This window comes from Prinia subflava, chromosome 6, assembly GCF_021018805.1.
Source record: "Prinia subflava isolate CZ2003 ecotype Zambia chromosome 6, Cam_Psub_1.2, whole genome shotgun sequence".
In the NCBI taxonomy this organism is placed as follows: Eukaryota; Metazoa; Chordata; class Aves; order Passeriformes; family Cisticolidae; genus Prinia; species Prinia subflava.
This window is the reverse complement of record NC_086252.1, coordinates 5,820,797-5,835,689: the sequence shown is the minus strand read 5'-3', so window position 1 is coordinate 5,835,689 and position 14,893 is coordinate 5,820,797. Positions and strand designations below refer to the sequence as shown.

Genomic DNA, 14,893 nt, shown 5'->3' with positions numbered 1-14,893 from the left:
GCACCCTGTGCCAGGGCCTCTCTTGGATGAATAATATTAAAATTTTAAAGCTTATCCAAAGCAAAATCAAGGAGGATGGCACAAGGAGAAAGAAACCCAGCTGAGGTGAAAAATACAATTGTGAGAGGGAAAATTCAGTATTACCTGAAGGCAGTTAAATATTCTGTGTCTCCCATGGGCGGATCCAGGCCACCAGTAAATGCCATGTTAACATTGAAACCAACTCCTGCTCCTGTGCCAACCTGGAAAAGGGAAATGGGACTCTTAATTAGCAAATTCTGGCAACACATCTTTGCTGTTTTGATGTTCTCCCAGTTGAATTTGGATTTGGATTCAGTAGTGAGGTTGATGAGTCCCTGAAACAAGAGGGAAAATAAAAGCTCCTCCATGCTCAGATCTTTATGGAAGCTGAGGGCCAGTGTTGTTTGACTGCTGCTTACCCAAAAAAACCCACCCCATCATCAACTGCACCCTCTTGATTTTTTTACATCAGAGTGTTCTGCATGTAATACCTTTCCATAATTCATTTTCAGCTTGATTCAGGAGCTTATTTTATATTTCACTACAGTTGCAACTGGGGGATTTTAATCAGCGTGAGCTCCCCCTCTGCTGGAGAAAAACAGGATTCACAGAGAAGGGATTTTGGCTGCTTGAGGGACACGTGGGTGGGAGATGTAAATATATCCCTCTCCTTGCTTGTACTGCAAATGTCCCCATCTGCCCTGCCTGCAACTACCTGAGAGAGGGGAAAACTGAAACCATGGGTTTCCACCTTTTTTTTTTTGGCAAGAAAAAAATGTCTTTGCACATTAAAAAAAAAATTAAAAGTGAAAATTACCATGTTGCACAGCTGGATAAAACTGCATGGCTTTTATTGCACATTATTTCTCATACTGGTGCAATTATTTTTGCTAGAAAAACACAGGGGTGGGTGTTCATCTACCCACGGTGGTTTGTCTATCCATCGTTGGCTTAAATCAAACTTGTTTTTCATCCTTTTATTTGGTCTAAAGTGACACATCTAAAAAGGACTCCTTTTTTAAACCAGATTGCTGAAAAGCAGGAATTAAGCCTCACACAAAGGGCTGCTGTTCACTTACTACAACAGGGTGATGGAGCAGCATCACATCCCATTTAAGTTTCTTTAGAGGTTGAAATGGAAACATTGTTTTCTCAGTCAGAAAATGTAAAATTGACAGGGCAAAAAGTTTTCAGATGTCACCTGGAGAGTCTCAGAGCACTCTAAGTATTCCATAAAATTTCCCTTTGCTAAATCACTCTGAAGGACCATATTTCCTGACAGCCCAGAGGGAAAGGAAGGATATATCCATCCAGAGCTCAGCTTTCAGCTTCACTGGCCCAGCCCTCCTGCTGCAGACTGAGGACACCAGGAAAGGGGGATTTGCTCCAGCAGCATCTGTGACTGGCCCTCAAATCCCACAAATTTGGGGTGGAGGTGCAGCCTTGATGGTGGTGAGTGACGCCTGGGCAGGGCCGGGAGAAAGAAGAGGAGGTGGAGAAGGGCCAGGAGAAGGGGAGATGGAGAAAGGGAAGTGGAGAAGGAGAGGTGGAGAAGGGGAGGTGGAGAAGGGGAGGTGGAGAAGGGGAAGTGGAGAAGGAGAGGTGGAGAAGGGGAGGCGAACAGGCTCCATGGCTGTGCCAGGAAAACCAAGCGTGGGTGGTGCAGCCATGGCCAATCTGTTCCTTCTGCATCTAAGAAACAACTTCTGCCGAGGAAGGAGAAATCTGAACAGGACATGGAGTGCTGGGACAGCTGGCAGAGGGCTCCTCTGGAACAGGTTGTCCCACAGGGGCTGGAGAACTTAAATGCAGTGACTCATCTGCTGCTGTCCTGCCAGCTCCAGCCAGGACATGGTGCCCACGGCTGTTGGATCGCACGGACCTGGCGTGTCCTTGGATGGGAACACAAAACCCAGAGGAGCTCTGGCAAGGTGGCAGGAGCTCCTCTGAGCCCAGGATTCTGGGATCCATGTGCTCACCTCGTCCGGAGCGCCGCTGCCTGGAAAGAAGTTGCCATCATCGTAGCGATGTAGTGAGATATAAAGGACGTTGGGATCGTTGTAGAAGGCCTGCTGAGTACCATTCCCGTGGTGGACATCCTGCAGGGACAGGGATCACAGGAGGGAGGTTAATCCTTCAGTAAAAACATGGATTAAAGGCATCAGTTTGGGATTTGAAGAGGTTTTCCTAGCTGTTGAGCTTTGTTTCCTCCAACCTGGCTGAAGCAGTTTATGGGGAATGGGAATAACCTGTTTGGCACACCTAGTTTGAGATTACACTCCTTGTTTAACAAATGGGATAAACTCAATCCCAAATGTCTGTCTGTCAAACTGAGGACTCATTTACCTGGATGGAAAGAACTGGATTCACACCAGTCTTGGGGGATAGAGATACTGGGACATTTGTTGCCCCACATCTGCACCTTTAGTCAGTGTGTGGGGTGAGCACTGATACAAATAAAGCTCTGTTGGATCCAGGTTAAACAACACAACCCAATGGGAGCTCCCCTGTTGAGCTGCTGTGTGGTGCACAAGCACAGCTTGTGACAGGACAGGTATTCAAAATTCCCTCACACGAAAAACAGCTGGGAAGTGAGGGGAAAGAACATCCATCCAGTAGGTCCAAAAGAAAAATAAATGCATTTTAACTTCTGGGTTTAAGCCGTGGGTGATTTGTGGCAACGGAACCAGAACTTTTGGCTGATACCCAGTGACTCCAAAGCCTTCCCAGCCACATAAAATCTATTGAAAAATAAACATCTATACATTGCCACAGCAGAATCACAAAAAAGCCCCTTCCTTTTATTGGAAAATGATGGTCTCTTTAAGAATTTTTTCTCGGATTAGAACACTTTTATTCCATTAAAACCCCAAATTTTGGCTTGCAGACAACAGGCAAGAAGTTTCTCACTAACTTACAGAGCTTGCCCTTGCAAGAGGAAACCCACCCAGAATAATTGCCACCTGCTCTCCAAAAGGGAAAGAAGGGACATTTACTCACCCAGTCCACAATGAGGATTTTGCTCACGTTGAGCCTTTGCTGGAGCAGCTTGGCTGCGATTGCCACAGAGTTAAAATAGCAGAAACCCCTGGAGAGGGGAGACAAGAGGAAAGAGAGGTGTTAATTACAGCTTCCCATGGTCCCAGTGCATCCATGACCTAGACAGAGCACAGGAGGGAGGACACTTCCTTCTGCTCTCACTCTTCTTTCCTCCCTGGAAACATGGAAAGGCTTGTGTTGATCATCTTGTTCCATGGGCAGGGACACCTTCCACTAGATCCCATTTCCCATTGGAAGTGGTGTATTCCACACTTCCCAGGCTCTAAGGAAACAGGGAACATCCCACATTTGCCCAAACCCACTGCTGATGCTTGCTGGAAAACACCCTCTGAAAGCACTAAGCAGGATCTTACCCTGCTCCAGAGAATCTGGGGAGCTTTGGACACCACACATCTCATCTAGCAACAAACAGGAATTCCATAGTGATAACCTAACAGAATTCCTTTGGAATTTCCAGCTGTGGATCCCCCCTCAAAGGAGCTCTGGATGAAGTCAATGAGCGCCATACTCACATGGGTGTGCTCTCCTCCGCATGGTGACCTGGGGGCCGAACAACAGCAAATCCATTCTGCACATAAAAAAGGAGGAAAGCAAAAGGTCAGAGGGACAAGGATGGATGCAGGGGTTGCTAACAGGAGCCTTAATCCTGCTTGGGAACTCTGGAGTTGTTCTTGGTGGTTTCCTCACAAGATCAAAGCAGTGGATGATGCTTTCCTTTGTTGTGGAGGAGGAAAGGGTGCTGGAGCTGCTGCATGGCAGAGCCCTGAGCAGAGCCCTGCACAGAGCACAGCTGAGGGCTGTTCCCATACCTTCAGCTCTCCTGTGGCCACTTTGAACACCAGCTCGATGACACAGCCCACGGCCAGGCGAGCAGCGCCAGACGAGTGCACCTCGTTCCAAATGGTGTCACTGTCGACCTGATGGGGACACACAGGAACCAGGTGAGGAGCAGGGAGGGCAGCCAGGAACCAAGAGATCCCTGTCTTACAAAGACATCACTCACACGGGGTGATAGGACAAGGGGAATGGCTTTAAACTGAAAGGAAGGAGGTTATTTCAGGTATTGGGCAGGAATTGTTCCCTGGGAGGGTGGGGAGGCCCTGGCACAGGGTGTCCAGAGAAGCTGTGGCTGCCCCTGGATCTCTGGAAGTGTCCAAAGGCAGGTTGGAGCAACCTGGGCTAATGGAAGGTGTCCCTGCCCATGGTAGGAGATGGACTGAAATGGTCTTTAAGGTCCTTTCCAACCCAAACCATTCTGTAATTCTGTGACTGTGACCACAGAACCAGCATTTAACTGCTGCAGGAAACTGATCCCAGATGAAATAAAGAAGGTTTATGAAATAATTCAATGATTCTCTAAAATAAAAAAATCCACAAGAAAGAGGGATGTTTAGTGTGGGGCATTTAAAAGACCAGGAGTGACAGCAGCTTCCCTGGGGACCCACAAGCTCACCCACCCTGACAACACACCTTCAGCATCCCGTGCTGATTACACAGATTCGCTCCAACACTAAAGATTTGACAGAACCACCGTATTTCTCTCCCTGAAAATGTGGAAACAGGCCACAGGCAAGGCAAAGCACCCTGCAGGCAGGCCAGTGTTGCTGTTATTCCAGATCGTGTCACCAGGTAAATGGGACATGGCTCACTGGGAAGGATCACCAGCTATTTTTCACATATTACTCTGCCCTGAGTGTATTTATGGAAACAATGGCAAAAGGCACAGACAGGAAGAAAGAGATCATTTGTTGTGCCTGGCTCACTGAGCAGTGAGGAGACACAAGTGGCCCCACAGAGGCCTGATCCACCTCCTTCCCAGCCATGTTGAAGCCATGATTGGAAATGATTCTGGCTCTGTGATCATGGATGGTTTCTGGCAGTATCCACCCTGAGAATGCTTTGGAAGCCACAATAAACTAGATAAGCACTTGGAGAAGACCAAGAAGCCTCTGGAGAATGCTACTGCACTGTGGGAGAGCCCTGCAGTGAATACTTGTGGCCTCAGGGCTCCTCTGGACCCCTGTAAGTTTGGGCAGTAACATGGGAACAGCAGGAGGATGGAGTCTGAGTTACACATGACAGCTCCAGGAATCCTGGATCAGGACTGCACACATGCACAAGATGGGACTGACCTGACCAGGTCTCTCCAAAAACCCCTAAAGAAGTGGGAGGAAGCCCAAGCTGCTTCTCCTCCCCACTGAGCAGTGCACTGGGGCTCTAGGAGGCCTCCTGTCCCTGGATGTGACTACACGTGAGTGCATCTACCCCATCTTTGGGCATGTCTAACCCACCTTTGAGCAAACCTAAGCCATTTTTTTTGGTCTTTGGAAGAAAATACCTCAGGACACCAGCAGGGAAGAGCCTCCCTTCCTGCCTGGACACAGCAACTTCAGGGCTCCTTCCATGGGCCCTCTTCATTCCCTGTGTGGCACCAGAGGAATGGAAATGGAAAATACCCAAATTCACATGTCCTAAGGGGCCAACAGACGCTCAGATGGCTGCTGGGGCCAGTTTTTCCCATAAAACAGACAGGATTCTTCAGTGCCAGAGCCAAGCACTGCCACGTTCAGCCCTGTCAGGAGGATTCCAGGAAGAATGACCAAAATGAAACCTGAGGAGTTTTTCCTTCTTCATAATAAGAATTATAATTTCTTTACAATTATCTCCTTCCTTTAAGGAAAACTCAACTTTTTTTATTAATATCCACAATGAGACTCCTACTCACACTATAAATTCCTCCTACTCACACTGTAAACTTTCCTATCCACTAATGTGCAGCTATCTCGGAATTAAATGAGCAGCTCATGAAAGATTTCATTATTCTACTATTTAATTTAGCTGAAAAACTACACAGGTAAGAAATCAAGCACCCGGACAGCTAGACACAGGTTGTACCAGAACTCCAGAGCCTGCAAAGTAAAGGAGTTTTACTCTTCCCTCGCAGAGGAAGACACCCCACTGTGTCTCCTCCTGTTCTCAATTAAATAATCCTCACATTCTGTTCCTCTGACTCGCTAATTAGTTCCTCCTCATTTCCATTCCATGGAAGTCCTTTCTGTGCTCTCTGCTCTGCAAGAACTTACTTTGCTTGCACACTTAAAATTGTTGATATGCTGTAATCAAAGCCCTTGCACCCAAAAATAGAATCACCTACTCTGGAGGAGATCAACAACATAAACACCTCTGGAGTTTTTAGTACACGTGCAGGAAAATGATGCAGATCTTCAGATATTTTTAGAATGTGCACAGCAAAACACTACACAGGGAAGAAAACAAATTTATCAGCTATTCTAAAATGGAGCCTTTGAGTGTTTTGAAGAATCTGGACGCAAGTGTGCTGGGATGGTCTTGCAGATTTTCAAAGCCTAAACTCCTTTCTCCCAAAACCTTCTTCTAGTTATCCTGGATTAGGGAAAGCCATGGTGCATGGAAGTCAGACGTTGAAAAAGAGGTGTGAGCTGCAGAGGAGTGAAGCTGAGCAAAATTCCCACATGATCAGCAGAAAAAAATGAGAGATGTTTCACTCCAAGCTCACATCTGTTGATTTCAGTGCTTCTGTGCTTTTTTTCTTCCTCTCCTGCTAGCACCACACAGCTGTGGAAGTGAGAAGGCTTGTCAGCCATGGGAAGACTTCTTGGGATAAACCAATGAGGAAAAAGAGTTTCCAAGCACCCGGGAACAAATTTACCCTTTCTCTCCTTGATTTCAAGTCATTGAGACTTTTTAATTTAAAGAGAGTTTGAAAGGGGTTATGAGATGGAGGGATTTGCTTTGAACTGTCTTCCTGCTGCTTCACTCTAAGAGCTCTGGGAGTGTTTGGGCAATGCTCTCAGAGATGCACAGGGTGGGATTGTTGGGGTGTCTGTGCAGAGCCAGGGGTTGGATGAATGATCCCTGTGGGTCCTTTCAACTCTGGATATTGTGATTCACTCTCTTGCCTGTCCTTTGTCTTGCTTGTTGTTGAGGACAACTCATGCCTGCCCAAGCTCCATCCTTGATCCTGAGGCAAACCAGCTCTCCAGGGGCTCCTCCCTGCCAAAACTGCTCTGCACTCCCCCCCCCAGACCCATCCTCCCTTTTCATGCACCCAACATCCCTAAAGGAAGAGAGGCAAGCTGACTGCTTGCAGGAAAAGAACCTGTTTCAAAGCTTTCCAGCCCATATTTTCACACAACACCCTCAGCTCCTGAGTTCCAATCATCAGCCATCATTCCACTTTATCCTGCTCCAGTATAAATCCACAGGAGGACCTGTCCCACATTACTCTAGTGATTATTAATTTTTTTTTTCCTTTCCTTTTGACTTTAAGACATCATGTTTGCCATCTAAAAAATATGTGGCAAACAAAGGTTAATGGCTTCCCACTGAGAGACGATAGGGTGAGGTGGGACACTGGGAAGGAATTCTTCCCTGTGAGGGTGGGGAGGCCCTGGCACAGGTTTTGCTGACAGGATTGCTAAAACACTGCACCAAAGTCAGAAAATATTCAATATTAAGGGTCTGTGGATACAAGCAAGCAGCAACCACCATCTTTAATGGGAGCATATCAGAAATACCAGCACTGAGGCGTTTCCTGCCCCGATTTGGGATTTAATGCAAGACTTCTGGGCCCGTGCTGGGCTCAGACACTGTCTCTACTTGTTACCATTCAGTCTTCATTTGCAAATGATAATTTTTTTGCTTTGAATGGCATGCCTGACTGCAGGGCAGAGTAAATCCAAACCTTTTAAGCTCTGGCCAAAAATTTGCCATGAATTAGGCGACTGCAGCATATTTACAATACAAAATAAAATATCTCCACGAGTGGCGGTACGAATAAACGACGATTATTCTCTTTTTTTTTTTTTTTTCTGATGGGATAATTTTCAAAGCAGCGATTTTGCAAAGACTCAGGAAGAAAACAATTTTGTTTCATTTCCATAACAGAATCCAGACCTTGAAAATTCAACCTCATGAGCTACAATTATGCAGCAGAACTACCACTGTGAATTTTCAAACACAATGCCTTTTATTGTCTCTTCTCATTCTTTTCCCCTTCCTGTTCTTCATGATTTTCTGTCCTGTCACCCTCTACAGAAACTCTGGAGCAGAAAGCCCAACTTGAAAGGGAAACTTTCAAGCTTTCAGGCTTCAAAGAAAAACAAGAAAACCTTCAAAACAAGGTATTTGGGGTTCGGGGTTTTTTCGGCTTTATGGGAACAAACAACAGCAAAAAGCCTGATTATATGGAAATTTGACAGCTGAAAAGTGATGTTCAGCTTTTCTATGAGGGATGGAGGGGTATTTTAGTCACCTCCAAGAGAATCCAGTGGATTATCCTGGAGCTGGAGAATAAAAAGTGCCAAATGCTGTTCCATTCCAGGGCAGCGATGCAGCAAACTTGCTATTCACAGGAATATGGACATTCCCAAGAACTGTCCTATTCTGTGGCCACGTTTCCCACCTGCTGTGGGAGGCAGGCAGCTCTGGAGCCCCGAGACTGAGCACAGAATAGCTCCACAGCACGAGCACGTCCTGCATTCCACGGAGCAAAAAAATCACTTTGGGATGCAAGGGCTGCTTCCAAACAAGCCCCTCACCCTTAAACATCCCTGCCTGGGAAATGAGGGGTTTTTTTTCCTCCTAAACATGCCTCTGAGTGTCACACACTCCAGAACAGCTCCGAAATCCTCACGCTGCTTTTGAAGAAAGGCACGTGAGGCCGAGGCACCCCGTGCCCCAGGCAGGCCCTGCTCAGGGGCAGCATCTGGCTGCAATTACCCGCCCGACGGAATGCAAGGCAGTGATTTTTGGTGCTGAGGGGACCAGGAGAGAACAAACAGGACATTATTTACACATTAAAGGGAGTCACTCACCCCGACACCACCGCAAGGCAGCCTGACAAACATCGACGTTAAGGAACCTGTGGGGGGACAAGAAATGCACTCCGTGAGTCAAGAAGTCAGAGGTCACCAGATTCTGGGGCCAGCTTTGCGGCAATTCTGCAATCTTTCTGAGCACAGAAACACAAACTGGGCGTTTTCTTCCCATTTTCAGCCAGCCCTGTTACAACTCACACACACACACAATGAGCACACTTGGGCTCCTGCAAAAGCTCTCTATAAATCACTCGTTTTTAAGCAAGATTTGGGAGTTGTCTAATGTTTTGAGACTGTACATGAAGAAGATGCCACCAACAATCACTCAGCATGTCTTCTCAGATGAGCACTTTAACCCCTTCCCACTGAGGGAGGACAGGAAATCACAAAAACATCCCAATTATCACTCATCTGCAGTTACTAGATGACTTTGTAGAGCATGGGCTTCATAAAAGAGGAAGACAGAAAAATAAACCAGTGGCAAGAAAAGAAAAACATGTGTTTTGACTGGAATAGCAAAACCAACAAGGAGAATTTGAGAAAAATGGAGAAAACCATCTGCAGGGCTAATTTTGGATCTGTAGGAAATGTAACATTGCTTTCTGGGCTCGTGTGTGAGCAAATTATCCTCCATTCAAAATGCTGAGGCCCTGAGCAACCTGGTCTGGTGGAAGGTGTTCCTGCCCACAGCAGGGGGTGGAATGGGATGGGCTTCAAGGTCCATTCCCACCCAAACCATTTGGTATTCTGTTACTGAAAGAGGAGTTCATGCATCTGGACTCATCTGAGCTCAAAGTGAGATGCCCTCTTTGATTAGATCCACATGGAAGTTCTTAGATCATCCTACCTCAGACCTTCTGTCTCATCTCTCACTGTTAATCCACCCATTATTTCCGTATTTATCTTCTTGACAACGATTTATGATTGCTCCCGACAAATTAAAGGAGTCTTATTTGCCTAAGTTTCAACTTGTCCAACAGGTTCCAAGTATTTCCACTGTACAGAGAGAGATGAGTTTGTATTTTGTTACCTTGAAAGGACAAGGGGGAATGGCTGTAAACGAAAAGAGGGCAGGGATGGATGGGATATTGGAAGGAATTGTTCCCTGGGAGGGTGGGCAGGCCCTGGCACAGGGTGCCCAGAGCAGCTGTGGCTGCCCCTGGATCCCTGGCAGTGTCCAAGGCCAGGTTGGACACTGGGGCTTGGAGCAGCCTGGGACAGTGGAAGGTGTCCCTGCCCATGGCAGGAGGTGGGATGAGATGAGCTGTAAGGTCCCCTCCCACCCAAACCGTTCTGGGATTCTGTGATTCCATGAAGGCATATCCCTCTTTTCATTTGCAGAAGCTTAACAAGAAACATCCTGTGTCCTTAAAAGCCTTTTCCCTTTCAGGCTGAGGTTTCTCAGGCTTTTTTCCTCTTCACAGAGGTATCAAAGGCGAAGAGTTTACACGGAGTCATCAGCCTTAACAAACTCCCATTTGCATCCCTAAACCTCACACAAAGCTTTGCCCTCAGCCTTCAAACCTGTCCTAAACCCACCCTCTAACGTGCTTCAAAGAACTCCTCAAAGCTGGTTTGTAAATTTAAAAGCCTTTCAAACCCCCAACGGGAGAGGATGGCTGAAGGAGGTTTTTTTTTTACTGGCGTGTTCCTCTCTCCACATGGAGCTCTTCCCTGAGATCCTCACTCACATTCTGCCCTCTGGAAGCCATCAGGAGAGAAGGGGGTCATGTGGGTTGGCAGCCAGTGCCATTGTCAGCATCTCCAGGGTAAAACGGTGCCAAGTGGGCCTAACAAACCAGGTCTAAGCTCAGTTAAGAGCTACTGGACATTGTCTTCTACTGGAGACCCTCAGGGACCTGACCTCCTGCAGCTCCAGGGCTTTTCTGCCAAGTTGTATCCAAACAGGGAATGTTCTGTACTGGAAAGCCCCCAGGTGTTAAAATTTCTCCTCCCTACAGGATTAAACTTGATCTCTACAAACACTTTAAAGCGAACAATTAAAGCCACAGGGGGCACAGAACCACAGGAGCTGAGGCAGATCAAGAGTTGCCTCCCCCACAGGTTCTCTACAGAAACTATCAGGAATGGTTCAGCAGTTTGGGTGTCCCCCCAAAAATGCTATCCAAATAAACTGTATCTCCACAGGCATATGTGGAATTGTTGAGACAGACTGTGCCCAGAGTCAAGAAGGGAATGGAAAAGCATCCCAAGAGAATCTTCTCAGATCTCCCAGGGAAGATTTACGGAAGTTCCTTCCGACTGGCAGTTTTCCACTCCTGAGTATATGACATCATAAATTCCTGAAAGTTTACATCCTAATGGAGCTATCGTTCAGCTGGAGGTGTCTACTTTTGGGTTCTCTGGCTTTAAAGAGGTGGAAGTGAGCTATAAATACCGTGCTAATTGTGTGTCTAACTACTGGCTAATGGCTTCCCTCTCTGGGAGATCATGGGCACACTGAGCAAAATCTTTCCAGATTCTTTGCTGTGACCTCATGAAGGCCATGGAATTAAACCTCTTTTTACATCATCCAAAGTCAGGCTAATAAACTTTCTCAATGTCTAGGTTCCAGAACTGTCTTCTTTTTTTTTTTTTTTCCTGCTGATCCCCATGTGAGAACTTCCCAAATTGCCCCTCCAGCCTGCTGCTGCAAAAAGGCAGGAAGTAAAGGGAGGTGATGATGACTCCACAGAGATGCTACAATCCACGTTGTTTGGTTGTTTTGGAGGGTTGGTTACCTGAACACTCATCCCTTAGAATTTCTGCTGGGAAAATATTTTTGTCTGTATTTTACAACAGACACAGCCCTGTTTCAGGCAGATTTGGTCTCCAGTGAAAGGGATAAACAGTCCCACTCCAGATTAAACAAATGCTGAGGCCCCTTCATCTCTCTTGCTGACTGTCCATACAAACTTGACAGGGGTTTGTTGATGCCTGTGCAGCTGGCTGGGGGCTGCAGATCCAAATCTTGGGAGGGTGTTACAGCTCCTTCCCTAGCCATGGATAACTGTCTAACACACAGGGTGCCCAAGGATGAAACAAACTGCCTGAACTATCTTTTCTCCTCAGGAAAACATCCTTTTAAATTCTGAAGACATCAAAGAAAGGAGGTTTAAGCTTGTCTAGGGTTTAGGGATCTTGCCTGAAGAGAGGGAGATGGGAACAATCCTCTTGGAAGTGCACAGGGCTAAGGATGAAGGGAGCCCCAGCATGTCACGCAGCGGTCAGGAAGGGGCATTTCCCCCCAGGGAACAATACCTAGAAGCTTCTTGCTGTCCAGTTTCTGCCTGTTCAGAGGGTTTGTGCCATAGAGCAGCGTGTGGGCTTCCGAGTGAACTGTCTGCAGCTCCTCCAGCGTTGCCTTTCTGCCACGGATGCACTGGAAGGGGAAGGAAAAGGGTGGTGAAATCACTGCTGAACTGCTTGACTCCCTTCGCTGTTTCCTCAGCATGACATCAAGACAGACTGCAAAACACTAAAATGGGTCCTCAGGTGGAAAAATTCACATTTTGGGTTAATCCTTAACTCACAACATTTGTTTGCTCAACATAGAAAGTCATGTTCAGATTCATTCAAGATAAAAGGTGCTGGCAGGAGGCTGTGGGGATGAAGGAAAGGTGGAAGACCAGAGGGATAAGGGAGTGCATCCTGAAATGGTAGGGCAGAGCTTGAAGAAAGCCAGCAGGGAATTAAGGCAGAAATTTGGCATTTTTGGGAAAAAAAAGAACAGTCTGGTGATGCTGAATGTCACCGGTGGTCAGGAGGGAAACCAGGTGAAGATCAACAACAGCTCCCCTCATGAGAGCAACCAAAAGTACCAAGGTGAGCAAGGAAATTAAGGAAAATAAATCTTCCTTAAGGAAACCAACAGGAAATAAGGGCCAGTAATATTGCCTGGGATCTTACCATGATGAACTTATACGTTAGAAAACATCTGCAACACCCATTGAGGAAGCCAGGCAACTAGCAGTGAGGTTTATTTGGTCCCAAATAATCCTGAATTTCGATTAAATGGGTATCCACACACAAAGACAGGTTTGAAAGCAATAAAAGATGGCAGGATAGGGAAATTCAGGCAATGGCAATGCTGCCACCACGTGGATGTCTTATCTGATGGCTCAGTAACATTCCCAGCCAGATCCTGACTTTGATGAAATATTTACGCTCTGGGATTCAAACCCCTCAGGTGCTCACAGAATTGATGAACACAAACTTATACTCCCATTTATCACCACTGCTGTTAGTTGTAACTAATAACCACTTGTTAATTTTTATTATTAATCTTCATTCCTTTTGTCTAATATCTGAGCTTTTCTCTCCATTTGCTTGCTCTTAAAATCTAGCAAATAAATCTAATTTAACCTCTTGTGATGGAATGGTGCTCAGAGCCGTTCTCCTACCCCCACTCCTTTTACAGCATAGCTTGACCATTACTTATTAAAGAGCATAAAAAAAGTTATTAAACCACAGAAAAGCTGTGGCTTCACAGTTTTTGCTGGGATAGAGGTATCTACCCTATCTCTATCTAGAGGTAGATAACTAGAGGGATAAAAAATGAGAGGGCTACATCATATCTTGCTCTTTTCTTTGTCATAATATAATAACAACAACAATAGCAATAATAACAATAATAACAGTATAATATTGTATTGTAATAATGCAACAATAACAATAATGCAACAATAATAATACTACTAATAGAAACAGTAAGGTGGCCTTTTCTGGCATTTCACTCACCTCACACTTGCCCCGCAGCCCCGTCTCCTGGAGCCTGGACCAGATGCTCTGGATCCTGCCCGCATGCTCGGGGTGGCTGTTGGTGTTTCCACAGGTGCACTGGTGCTTCAGCATCAACGTGTCGTACACAAGGCCTGCAGCACAGGGGACAAAATTGCTCTCGGATTAAAAAAAAAAACAAACCAAAACCAAAATTTGCCAGTTATAGTGGAAAAACAGCACCTTGCACTTTGCAGTCAATGGTTCTAGGCCAGAATTTTGTGTTCGACCGGGAGCCCCAGAGAACTGAAAACCCAAACCTGCATCCACCCCTTCCCATGGAAATACTCAAGGGATATGAGAAGGAAATCTGTCCCAAGATGTGAAATTAAATGCCGGGGGGAGGTGACACCTGAAAGCACCGGTGTGACAGCACAGGAACAGATCTGGGGCTTTTCAACTGGCTACCCAAATGCCTCCAGAGCTTGGGATCAAACCCCAGAAGGACCAAGTCGTTCGCTGGCACTGTGCTTCACAAGCGGCTGTGCTGCAGTCTGGCACCGCGGTTATTCGCTAATTAAGGCCATTAGCGCCCACTTGGGCATCGTCATTGGGCTCGGCACCGAGGTGTTTAGCCGAATGAAGGGCTCGGGCAGCTAAATCCCCCTTCATTCCCAAGGATTTACGGCATGACAACAGCGCAGGAGGCTTTGATTCATGCTCCAGAATTGCCTGGGTACGATTTTGGAAGGGTAGCTGGGATTCCACAGCCAACCGGAGGAAAACGGCAAGTCCTCCCCAGTGACAGAATTGTTTCTCTCAAGCAAAAGACACGAACTCAAAAGTTAAATCCATCTTTCCTTCAGCCAGAAGCTCCAGGATACATAGTAAAAAACATTTGTTTGGGTTTTTTCCCCAAGAAAAAGCTTTCTTGCAGGAAGTATCTGTATGAAAGTTTGTCCAAGGGCTGGAGCCCCTCTGCTGGAAGGGCTGGGGGTGTTCACCTGGAGAAGAGAAGGCTCCAAGGAGACCTCAGAGCCCCTGCCAGGGCCTAAAGGGGCTCCAGGAGAGCTGCAGAGGGACTGGGGACAAGGCATGGAGGGACAGGACACAGGGAATGGCTTCCCACTGCCAGAGGGCAGGGATGGATGTGATATTGGGAAGGGATTGTTCCCTGTGAGAGTGGAGAGGGTCACAGGGTGCCCAGAGCAGCTGTGGCTGCCCCTGGATCCCTG

The 14,893-nt window shown here is 46.7% G+C and overlaps 1 protein-coding gene across 8 annotated transcripts in view; it reads right to left on the bottom strand.

The window, feature by feature from the left end:
* Positions 1-14,893, bottom strand: part of HDAC4 (histone deacetylase 4) — a 174,134-nt gene that overhangs the window by 14,076 nt on the left and 145,165 nt on the right. For all 8 annotated transcript variants that reach the window (XM_063399989.1, XM_063399987.1, XM_063399986.1 and 5 more), the window contains 8 exons: positions 13,680-13,813; positions 12,201-12,321; positions 8,937-8,983; positions 3,891-3,998; positions 3,594-3,649; positions 3,022-3,109; positions 2,001-2,120; positions 145-242 (listed from right to left, as the gene is read on the bottom strand). In XM_063399989.1, the coding sequence (XP_063256059.1) occupies positions 145-242; positions 2,001-2,120; positions 3,022-3,109; positions 3,594-3,649; positions 3,891-3,998; positions 8,937-8,983; positions 12,201-12,321; positions 13,680-13,813 (772 nt within the window). The remainder of the gene's footprint in view (positions 1-144; positions 243-2,000; positions 2,121-3,021; positions 3,110-3,593; positions 3,650-3,890; positions 3,999-8,936; positions 8,984-12,200; positions 12,322-13,679; positions 13,814-14,893) is intronic.